General features: G+C 56.4%; 1 protein-coding gene and 1 long non-coding RNA gene across 2 annotated transcripts; one reads left to right on the forward strand and one right to left on the reverse strand.

The window, feature by feature from the left end:
* BTK (Bruton tyrosine kinase) lies at positions 1-8,741 on the reverse strand. The gene is made up of 18 exons (XM_064159068.1): positions 8,601-8,741; positions 8,342-8,440; positions 8,033-8,101; positions 7,403-7,484; positions 5,756-5,884; positions 5,599-5,666; positions 4,883-5,064; positions 4,537-4,599; positions 4,225-4,279; positions 3,893-3,975; positions 3,657-3,784; positions 3,445-3,519; positions 2,782-2,953; positions 2,284-2,500; positions 1,546-1,610; positions 1,040-1,158; positions 494-651; positions 1-357 (listed from the first exon to the last, which is right to left on the reverse strand). Exons 1-18 carry the CDS (start codon positions 8,739-8,741, stop codon positions 286-288), a joined length of 1,977 nt encoding a protein of 658 aa, XP_064015138.1. The 3' UTR covers positions 1-285.
* LOC135183841 (uncharacterized) lies at positions 5,034-9,821 on the forward strand. Its single transcript, XR_010305732.1, has 3 exons — positions 5,034-5,294; positions 8,397-8,537; positions 8,649-9,821. It is a non-coding gene; the product is annotated as an uncharacterized LOC135183841 (long non-coding RNA).
* The last annotated feature ends 1,653 nt before the right edge of the window (positions 9,822-11,474 follow it).

Consider the following 11,474-nt stretch of genomic DNA (forward strand, 5'->3'; position numbering starts at 1 on the left):
GGAGGGGTCGGGAGCCGTTTATTGCGCACGGGCTCGGTACAGAGCCCAGCGGGGCCGTCAGGGGTCCTGACTCTGTCCTTGGCTGTGAGGGGCTCTGCCGGTCACAGGGGCTGCGGTGGCAGCCGTCCACGCTTGTCCACGGTGTGGCTGCTGCCGTGTCCATGGCAGCGGTGTCGAGGTTCGGTGCGTGGGTCCATCTCGGCGGGCCGCGGGGCAGCACCAGCCCAGCGGTACCAGCCGCCAGCAGCAGGCAGGTGTCACAGGCCAGGCCGGCCCGGCTCGGGGTCAGGGCTCGTCGTCCATGACGTCCAGGATGCTGGCCAGCAGCGCGGTGAAGCTGGGGCGCTCCTCGGCCTTCTGCCGTGCGAGAGAGGGGAGCTGCGCTGGAGCCTGCCGGCCGTGCCACCGCTGCCAGGCGCTGCAGCAGCCGCGGAGCTGTGCCAGCCCCACCCAGGGCACCTGCGGGGGCTCCCCGAGGGCGAGAGCAGCTTACCTCGTGCCAGCAGCTGTACATGACGGCGTAGACCCGCTCGGAGGCCTGCTGCGGCCGGTAGAGGCGCAGGCCCTGGATGACGTGCTCTGTTGTTTCGCTGTTGCTAAACCTCTCGTAGGGCATCTTTCCCAGCGAGTAAACTTCCCACATCAGAACGCCTGTTAGAGACGCGGCAGGGACAGCTCGTGGTGTGGGAGCACCTCTGCCTGAAGCTGGCTGGCAGAGGAGCTCGCTGCTGGAGGAGTACCCTCACTTTGTAGAGTCACAGATCACAGAATCATAGAATCATACGGTTTGGAGGAGACCTCCAAGCACATCCAGTCCAGCCTAGCACCCAGCCCTGTTCAAGCAACCAGACCATGGCACTAAGTGCCTCATCCAGGCTTTGCTTCAACACCTCCAGGTATGGCGACTCCACCACCTCCCTGGGCAGCCCATTCCAATGGGAAATCACTCTCTCTGTGAAGAACTTCCTCCTAATATCAAGCCTATACCTCCCCTGGCACAAGTTGAGACTGTCCCCTTGGTCATTAACGCTGCTCTTACCAAAAGCCCAGACGTCAGACTTGCTGCTGAACTTGCTGTACAGAAGCACTTCAGGGGGAGACCACCGCACTGGAAACTTGGACCCCATGGAGCTTGTATACTCATCATCTAGAACATACCTACAGCAGATAAAGGGGTCAAGGTGTCTCTCTTGGATTTCATGTTCCACCAAATTGACCAACCCCAACAGGAACTGACAGCTCTTAGAGTGACCAGAGGTTCAACTGGTAGAGATGTCACTGTGCAGAGTTTGTTAGTCAAGATTGGGGAAGGGATAGAGTGACACAGAAGGCTGCAGCCAAGAAACTAGAGGTGGAGGAAGAAAGAAGCAAAAAGAGGCAAAAGAGACTGGAGAAGTAAAACAGGAATGGTGAAAATTAGAGCAGAAAGAGAGAAGGAGCAAAAACAGAGCTGGAGAGTGGTAGAGAGAGATTCACATGTGGAAGAGACTGAAGGAGGAGATGGAAGGTTGACAGAGGAAGGTGACACAGACATATCTACCAGACCTGGAAAGCCCAAAATCTGATACTTTCACAATTCCTTGGTCATTCACCAAACAGTTGCGAGCGGCCTGTGGATGGAGAGATGGAGGCAGTCACTCCTACCTGCTCCTGCCTCTCCCATCCCCTGGTACCACCTGGAACTTTATCTTGCTACTATGCACTTAAGACTTTGCCTTACTTTGTCCTGCAGGTTCACCTGGATTGAGGCCAGCTACAAAGCCCTCAGCAAAGACAGCAAGAGAGGACTCCAGGCATTCTGTTTATCTATGGAGGGGCAACTTCCCTAGTGGGATTTTACCTAAGCAAAGCAGCCAGGAGATCAGGCATGGCACCCAACAGGACTGCAAGCTGGCAATGCCATCCTAAGGCCTGAGAAACTGTAGGCTCAGCTTTCCACCGTGGTCAGGAGGTCCCATTTCACATCTGAACTAGAGATGCTGGCTAATGTAAACCCTGCCCTAGCCACAGATGCATTTCCCATGCCCTAGAAAGCTACCCAGTTAAGGACTCTGAGAAGTGTTAAGGACAGTCCTGCCCTTTCTGCAAGCTCTGCTAACTGACTGCAGAGCAGCGACTTCAGAGCATCCTGCCCATGCTCAGGTGGGCAGGGGACCTTAGGGATGTCCTGCAGGGAAGGCTGCATAGCTGCATCTCATCACACTGATGAACTAGCTGGACCATCTCTAGGACAGGCTGTGGCTTTTGCTGAGCTGGAGATGTGTCCTTCAGCCACAGCCCTACCAGGTCTCGGTGCAGGAACTGCTTGGATTCCAGGTACTCCATAGCTTCACAGACATCCTTGCACATCTCCAGCAGCTCTGCAGGCTGGAATCGCTGCCGAGTTTCCCTCAGGAAGTTCAGGAGGCAGCCATTGGCCATGTACTCAGTGATGATGAAGATGGGACGCTGCTTTGTGCAGACTCCATAGAGCTGCACCAGCTTCTCATGAGACAGGTTCCTGTGTTGGGAACAAGAAGGGCAATTCTGAGCATCTCAAAGGCTGCATCCCACCTAGATGCAGAAGAAGCATCTGTGAATAAAGAGTTTGGGAAGAAAAAGTGCTTCTGTCCCAGGTAACGGTGGCACAGCTCACTGGGCAGCCAGCACAAAGGCAGTGGGTTCTGAGAAGTGTTTTACAGGGTGTGAGGCTGCCTGAGACTGTGCCTCTGTGTCACCTTGGAATGCAGCCATTCTGGCAAGGCATATCCAGCACTGAGCTACAGGCTGCTCACCACTTACATCATGACTTTGGCTTCGTCAATAAACTCATCCTCTGACATGGAGCCTTCCCTGATCATCTTGACAGCAACGTCGTACTGGCCTCTCCATTTCCCATACTTCACCACGCCAAACTGCCCTGTCCCCAGTTCTTTCAGGAAGGTCAGGTCCTTTGGGTCAATCTCCCACGACCCTAGGACAGACAGTGCAAGTGTCATGTGGATGCAGGTGACCTCCCTGCAGTGCTTTCCCAGCCATCTGATCTAGCAAGCCCAAGAAGAGCTCACACACATGTGCTGCCTGTAAAAACATCTCCAAATCCAGAGTCACAGTATGGCAGGGGCTGGAAGGGACCTCGAAAGATCATCCAGTCCAACCCCCCTGCCAGAGCAGGATCACCTATACCAGATCACACTGGAATGCATCCAGGTATGTCTTGAATATTTCCAGAGAGGAGATAAAAAAATCTGAGCCTGTTTCCACCGGGGGATGGGAAGCAAAGTATCTTGTGGCTTCTCTTGGTCAGTACTGTCACTAGGGGGCTGGTGAGTGTTGAGAAGCGATTCCTGAGAAGGCTGTGAGCCCTGCTGTTGTGGGACAGCCAGCATCTTATCTCTGCAAGTTACTGCTGGTGGAGACAGGCCCTGCAACCAGGGAGACTTGAGGTAGCTGAGGCCAGCTTACCGTAGCCGAGGCCAGCTGTGGAAGGGGCACTTTTCTGGCGTTGAGACACAGGGTACTTCAGTCTGGATATGAGCCCTGAAACACAAACAGGGGGGTTGGCACAGCGTGTTCCAGCAGGGAACACAAGCCTTCTGCCTTCGGCACAGGAAGGTGAAGACATTGCCACGTCAGTGTCAGGCACCCCTGGCCTGGCTCTGCCTGCCCACACTGACCAGCAGAGTTGTGCTGATGGTAGGTGATGAGCTCGGGGATGGTGTTGAACAGGTGCTTTTCTGCCAGGTAATACTGGTGCTGGGGCGTGCAGCATACCACGTAGTGGCGGATCGTGCCTTGAGGGTCTCTGCAGACACATTACAGGGCATCAGCACTGTGGGGAGAATGGGCAGAGGGTGACGGGTGCCTGGAGGGGCTCTCCGAGGTAGGAACCAGCTCTCTCAGATCCACTTACGCAGAAGACTTGGCGTAGACAGAGACAGTGTACTTCCCTGTCTTGCTGGTGGAGTCTCGGACAATGAAGCCTCCTTCCTTGCCCTAAAACAGAAAGGGGAGGGGAAACACAGTGGTTGTGGGGAGGCATGAGTGTCACAGGCAAGAGCTGAACTGAATGAAGGTCACATCATGGCTGCAGAGCCTGTGGTCAATCAGAGGAGCCCTGCTTCCAGTCCCCGGGGCTGTTGAAGTGACACTGCCCTCTCGGTGCAAGCCAGGGTTGATCCTATTGCTGGACACAGTCTGACAGCAGCCCATGGAGAGAACTCAGCCTCAGGAGTCAGAGCTTACCTCCTGTTTCAATAGCTGCTCTGCTTGGCTCCGAGTGATGTTCTTTGAGTACCACCTGGAAGAGGGACACAGCCATCAGGGCAATCACCACATCCACTGGAGTCACCAGCTACCTGGCCTAGCCAGGACAGGTGGTGCAAGCAGCAGGACAGGCATGGCTGCCATGGTGCCAGAGACTCTTCAAAGGGTATGCAAGAGGGAGAGTGGCCCAGCCAGGCTGGGCTCACAGGCTGCATGGGTTAGCAGAACTGGATGCAACAAGTCTCTGACCAAGCACAACTTGCCATGTCCCTGTGCCTTCTCTTAACTCACTCAAAGATCTCCAGGGAATTGCTGGTTTCAGTGACATAGTTGCTGGGGATGTATCCTTCCCTCCTGCAGAGGAAAAGGGGCTGGTCACACATTAATGGAGAAGGCCAAGGGGGACGCAAGTTCCTGTCCCTAAAGCGTGTGTAGAAATGAGCTGAAGTCCTTGGTGCAAGCCCATTGGGGTCCATACTTGGGAAGGGCTGAGACCACAGCCTGCTTCAGTCTCCCCTCACCCTCCTCATGTGCAATCCCACGGGCGCCTGCAGCCTCTCCTAACCCCAGGGTACTGCTCTGGCACCAGGAGATGGCACCATTGCAGGGCAAGTGCTGTGGGCAGGGGAGATCTTACCCATTCTTGTCACGGCCTTTCCACCAGAGAGGGTGGCTCTCCTCCAGGATGAAGTATTCCTCACCCTTCTGCAGCTGCAGGTCCTGTGCATTCATTGGCTGGTAATTGTAGAGGGCCACCACCTTCTTCATCTCACCTGCTGTGCTGGGGGCAGGCTCAGGAGGAAGGGGCTTCATCACCATCTTCCCCAGAGCAAGGGAGAGCATGGGACACTGTGAGGCTGGCAGACACACTGTTTCCCAGGCAAGACCCTCCCCAGGCCTGGCAGAGCAGTAGGCTCAAGGCAGGTCACCACAGCATTCATCTCAACTCCCCATGCACCTCCACCAGGAGACCAGTCCCCTCCAGTGCTTTTTGTAGCAGCATTTCCTTGCGTTGCAGACCTCCCACTGAGGACCCATCTTCACAAAAGGTAAGTTTTTTCTGTCTTCCTTTTGGCTTAACTCATGATTCCTCCACCCTATATCAGGGCTTCTTTATCCTCCCAGGTGCCCCTGGGGAACCTCAAGGGTGAGATCATTTGGCTTTCCTCCAGGCCTTTGGTCTCCATCCCCTCCTTTTCCCTCACAACACCTTGACATTCCTCTCCAGAGAAGAGCCCTGGCCTGTGCATCTCTGAGCCATGCCCTGTCAGTCATTGAACACGTTAGCTTTCCCAAGAAAGCCCTTCCTTTAAACACCTTGGAGTAAAGCCAGTTGCTGACACTGGCCCCTACCTGGTCCTCCTCAGGCGTTGGGGGAAGAGGCTTCTTTGTCTTGCGATGCGACCGCCCAACTTTTAAACCTTCAGAACAGAAAAGGCATTAAGGTGCCTTGCTGTGGCAGTCCCCAGGGGCTGGGGACATGGCAAGGGGAGGGTGCCCAGTGCCTTACTGCCATTCCTGCTCTCCAGGATCTGGCAGCCCATGGCGTTCTTGGCTGTCTGGGAGCAGCACAGGTACTGGCCGTCGATCCAGAAGCAGGGGTGGTACTTCTGTACCAGGTCGCTGTTGTAGCGGATCACTGCGGCAGAGGAGGGCAGGTGTTTGTCACCTGGGGCTGCTGTCCCCAGCCCAAGTCTCCTTGTATGCAGAGGATTAGTCTCACTAAATCATTTCATCCTCTGTTGTGCTCCTGACACAACAGCCACACGTGGCCCTGCTGCTTCTCAGCTTGCTGCTTGTGTTTCAGTGCTGGGGCCACGCAAACACTGTGCCATAAACCCTCCCAGCTCCTGGCGGGCCAGGCCTCTCCTCTCAGATTTGATCAAAGCTCTTCAGCAGCTCTGCAAAGGGACACAAGAGTGCTTGGAGGACCAAGCCCTGCTGTGAACAGCCCTCCTGCCAGCTGAAACTTCCAGCACCTCTCAGACTGCTGAGGCCCATGGTTCACAGCCCTTTTGAACCCTTTTCTTTCAGAAGCAGGTCAGGAGGCCAGTGCTGTGCCTGCCTTGTCCATGGAGGGAGCAGAGCACTGCCCCTACTCCCTGTCTGCTCAGAGACCTGCCCTTGCCAGGCAGGTGTCAACCAGTTTCCTTATACTTCTCCTCAAGCTAGAGGCACAACTAGACATGCCTAAACACCACCAGCACGGTGCTGGCCCACAGCAGCTCCACAGAGTGCAGGGAACCCCCTCTTTGGAGGAGCAGGACTGGGGGCATCCTGGCAGCAAAAGGCTAGCATTTTCTCTCTCCTTTTCCCTGTGGGTTCTACACCAGCTTCAGCTGCCAAAACAACCCACCTCTTGTAGCAGGGAAGTGGGAAGAGGGCTGGCTGCCTGCTGGAGCAGAGCATCAGGGCTCCGGTGAAAGAACTGACTTCCCTGTTATCAGCCAGCTCTGCTTCCGCCTCGCTCGGGTGAACTTCCCTGTGTCACTTGAGCAGCTAATCTCACCCCCCAGCACAAAGCCACAGACAGATACACAGGCACTAAAGAGACACAGGCAGCCCCAGCAGATTTGGGCCAACTGCAGGCACCCAAGGCCCTCTGCACAGTGCTTCTCCAACACGCTCTCTGCTCCAGCAGGTAGCACTGAAGGAACTGAGTGCTAACTCCACAGGTCTGAGTGAGGCTTGGGATGAGTTGGGAGAGATGCTCCCTGATTTCCAGAAGGTTTTTCCATCTCTGATTCCTAAAGCCCTGGGGGCCCAACCCTCGCCTTGCATAGCTGTGTGGCCACATCTGCAATTTCCTCTTGTCCTCAATAACTTCTGAGCCAGGCTGAGTTAACTTAGATCGGGCTTGAAAGAGAGCAAGACGCTTCAGCTGAGGTGGCTGTGGTGCTGCAGAGGTCAGAAGGTGACAGAGGTGTCCCTTTCTCCTAGGTAGGAGTGGCTGGTGTCATCTGAGGGGTGTTAGTGAATGCATGTAGGGACACGAGACACTTTTCAAGGCAGAAGTTTCTGAGCAGCTCTCTCTCTTCTGTAGACATGTAACCATGAGATAGCAGTCCCCGGAAACGCGGGGCTCTGGGCTGTGCTGCACACACAGCTGCTGGCTTCTGTTTGCTTTCCGAGGGAGCCACAGGGCCCCCAAACTCACCACTCTTCAGCTGATGGATCCAGCGTTTGCGCAGCTCCTCTGTCGGGGAGAAGACGTAGAGAGGCCCTTCGTCGTATACCACCTGCAGGACCACACACCTCATTGCCCTGCCCGGGAGTCTCCGGGGGCAGGGGGGGGATTTAAGGGGGCAATGGTATGGGTGGAGCTGAGGCTTATGGCTAACCCAAACAGCTAGTGCAGAACAGCAGCCATGCCAGCGTGTGCTGGCCCTGCCTGCTGCTCGCGGGACCATAACGGAGAGGTTATAAATAACCTCCTACCCCAAGACTTTCCACTTCCTTCTCTGACTTTCAGTGCACTGGGGGCAGGCAGTTTGGCTCGGGGCTGAGCGGGCAGTGGGCACACAGCATCCCTCCAGCATTGGCCAGGGAACCAAAAGGAGCAGGATAGAGCCCAGTCTAAGCAGCCCCCTTAAACTGAGCTGCCCAATTCCTTGGAGCTCACAGAGGTTCACTTGCCTGCCTCAGTGCAGGCAGCAGCAGAGTGTCCCCAGATGGCTGAGTGACACCTGGCAGTGGGGCAGTAGTGCCATGTTTGGCCCCAGGTCCCTCTGGCACCCTGCAAGCTGGGCAGAGGCAGACTGGCAAAAGGAGTACAGCAAGGACTCACCTGGAAAGGGTAGGGGAACCGTTCGATGATTGAGATCTGCTCCATGTTGTTGTAATCTTCTCCTTTCCTCTGGAAGAGAAAGGCAGAGTTGGATGCTGCCATCCTGCTGCTTGGCTGCTGGCATCTCTCCTGGAACCCACAGCTTTTGGCATGCCCTCGTGCCCTGCATCAGACTGGTGTGGTAAGGGCTGTGGGTGCAGAGCCCTCCACGGCAAGCAGGGCTCTCCTTCATTCCCATCACACCAAGGCAGGGTAACTCTCCCTAACTGCCAGCAGGGACACAAGTGAGGACTCCAGGAGCTTCCTCACCGGGACCTGCCGCTCAGGGGGAGGGTTGTTCTCAGGCACTACTGTCTCCACACAGGTGATCTTCTCGATGTCCACCGAGCCCTTCTTACTGCCGCGGCGCTGCAACAGACAGGGTTGGTTCAAAGCACCACCCAAGGCGGAGACCCGAGGAGACTCGAGCCGACCACCGTCCCCATCCAGCCACCCCTTGGGCTGGGTAAGGGACAGCAAGTGGCCCACGGGCACTGCCACGGCGCAGGCTCTGTGGGCACCGACTCACCCCTCGCTCAAAGTCATACTCATAGTAAGACAGCTTGCTCTCTGTCAGCAGGAACAGGCGCTTCTTGAAGTTGAGGGGAGATGTTTTCTTCTTCTGCTGAGAGCGCTTCAGGAAGATGCTTTCCAGGATGATGCTGGCCATGTTGGTCCTCCCGGCCCCCTCCGCCCCACACTCGCCGGGTTGCTGTGAGCAGGACAACACTGGCACTGCACCGGCTCAGCTGAAAACCTGCCCACCCCTGGACCTTGTTCAGGTGAGCTCTGTCTCCTGCCTGAGGGGCATCCAGAGGGAGCTGGAAGCGCCGTGGGTGGGGAGGAATCAGCTGTAGAGGTGCATGGGCAGGTCAGTGCAGGGTATTTGCCACACGACCTCTCCTGTCCCCGCTCCGACGACAGCCCGTGGACCAAGTGACCACCCTGCCAGCATCAGCTCCCAACGGGTGCTGGAGAGACTCCCCGGATGTGTGGGCAGATAGATGGACACACACCACAGACAGATAGATGGACACATACCACAGGCGGCCAGAGAGGGAGGAAGCCGAGGAAGCTGTGAGAAGTGTAGCCCCGGGGAGGAGCACAGAGCCTGAGCAGCAACACCCAGCAGGCTCCCTCCTCCCCTCCAACACTGCTGTGTGTTTGTGTGGGCCATTTCCTCCTGCCACACCGCAGAGGCTTTGTGCCAGGGGCAGGTTGACTCGGCGGCATGCAGGGGACAGTTGTGGGAGGCCAGTCCCTACAAATCTGTTAGTAGGTCCTGACCCTGCAGCGCTGTGCTGCTGAGCATGGAGTAGCCCTAAGGTCATCCCTTCCCTCTGCCTGTAGCAGTGAGGGAAAGGTGCTCAATGCCCTTTCCTGCCCTGCGAGCAGCCTGGCTGGAGGCCAGGCTCATAGGGCTGCCTCCAGGCAGCAGCTAGAGGGGTTAAGCCCTTCTCAGTGAAACACTCCTGATGAGCTTTTCCAGGGATGGTCTATCTGGAAAGGACAGAGGTGAGAGCCTCATATCCCACTGCTGCCCTGCCATCAGAGCTCATCTGCCCTGGCCTATTTATTGAAGCAGCTTGGCTATCTTAGGCAGCACCCAGGCACTTGTGCCACCCAGACAGTTTCAGCAACCCACAGGGCCATGTGGCTGCAGCTGTAGGCACCTCCTCCTGTGAGGGCTTTAACCAACACTTGTCTCCAGTCTGGACTTATCAGGGAGCTAATGAGCTATGTGGGGCCATTGCTGACCTGTGATCTGTGTCTCCTTCCCCAGCCACCTACATATTCTTCTTCTCTTTCACCTCCACATTGTTCTCTTTTTTCTCCTATACGCATAGCCTTGGGGGACAACCTGGGAGAAGCTACTTCCCTCTCCTGTTGCTCACAGCTTATCTCTGGGGGAAGCTCAGAAGTGAGCCAGAGTCAGGGTTTGAGCCCACCCTGAAACTCCTCTAGACAGCCCATCCACTGCTGCTATGCAAGATGCAGGCATGGGCTCACTTGCCACAGGGACCACGTAGGGAACAAAGATGCCAGGAGCTGGTCCCACCTTCTGTGCCTCTCAGGGGCATGCCCTAGCCCTGATGATACCCTCAGCCTCCAAGCAGATTCTGCTGCTGCAGTCCTGCCCCTGCCCCACTGTGGTGCCTGTAGCCAGGGAGGCTGGGGACAAACAGGGCTCCCTCTATCCCAGGGTGCCCCCTTCCCTCCTCTAGTGGCCCCTATGGCTCAGGCCTTTCCTGCTTGTCTGGGTGATTAAAAAAAAAAAAAAAAACAAACAAAAACTTTTAAAATGAGCATCAGAATCTTTCAGAAAATAAAATGAATCAAAACAAACAAAAAACCCCAAACAACAGCCCCCCAGCAGCCTCTGTTGGCTGGAAAGGAGGGAACCTGGGGGACAGAGCAGGTGATGGCCAGAGTGACCACTGACTGCTGGTGGGATGGTGTGACCCCAGCATCCCCCTGTAGCCCCATTGCCTCTCTATCCCTAGCTATAAGATGTGGCTGCTGGTCCTGTGTCTGAAGAGCAGAAGGGCTCCCACTGCCCTCCCTGGCACAGACACGGGCTGAGCAGAGCAGCCCTGGGCTCTAGCCCACCCTGACTGCAGTGCTGGGCCCCCAGAAGCTTTCCTGCCAGCAGTGCCAGGTAGATGGGACACGTCCTCGCTGTGTCCTCTGGGATAGTGCTACCAGAAAGTACGAGTATCCCAAAGGGCTGTTCTCAGGGTGCATGGCACAGCTGCCCTGTCACCAGCATTGCCACCCTGTACCCAGTGGGGCACACCCTCCCTTTTCTTGGAACTGCCACTGGCTCTTCCTGTCCCTGCCTGTCCCTAGGGCAGAGGGTGCCTGTCTTTGGGGCAGTGGGTGCTCCACAGGACTCAGCCCTTCCGCCAGTCATCGCTCCTGTGACAGCAGAGGTGGCAAGTGGGTGGCTGAAAGCATGTCCTGTGTGTCTCTCAGCAGCTAACATGATTTCCTGCCACTGTCACATCATGACCAAGTGTGTTCTGACACCATCACCAGGCCCAGCTCACACCACTGGCCCTGTGCCACTGGACATCATGCCTTACATGGTCACCCCAACATGCAGACTCCCCGGCCCCTGCACATGGAATGGAGCCACTGATGGCTGATGTGGGCTGGTAGGGGTCTATCAAGATCGGGGCAAGTGGGAAGGGTGACAAACTCCACAGTCCCCCATGTTTCAGGTACAACCTTGTCCCATGCCTTGTTGCAGCCCCAGAACCTTGGCATCCATCCAACACTCCACACTTCTGCCCCTGTGTGGTCCTGGGGTTCACTCTTGAAGTGTCTGGCACACCACACTACCCTGCTCTGCTGTGCCCCCGTGGCAGCTGTCCCCCCCAGTCAGATGCTGCCTGCTCGG

The sequence above is a fragment of the Pogoniulus pusillus genome, chromosome 19, assembly GCF_015220805.1.
Source record: "Pogoniulus pusillus isolate bPogPus1 chromosome 19, bPogPus1.pri, whole genome shotgun sequence".
Taxonomy (NCBI): Eukaryota; Metazoa; Chordata; class Aves; order Piciformes; family Lybiidae; genus Pogoniulus; species Pogoniulus pusillus.

Coding starts and splice junctions, on each gene's coding strand:
- BTK (XM_064159068.1), bottom strand. CDS start 8,741: ATGGCCAGCATCATCCTGGAAAGCATCTTCCTGAAGCGCTCTCAGCAG. Junction 5,667..5,755: donor CCTGGAGAGCAGGAATGGCA/GTAAGGCACTGG, acceptor TCTGTTCTGAAG/GTTTAAAAGTTGGGCGGTCG. Junction 1,611..2,283: donor AGTTCCTGCACCGAGACCTG/GTAGGGCTGTGG, acceptor CTCCATCCACAG/GCCGCTCGCAACTGTTTGGT.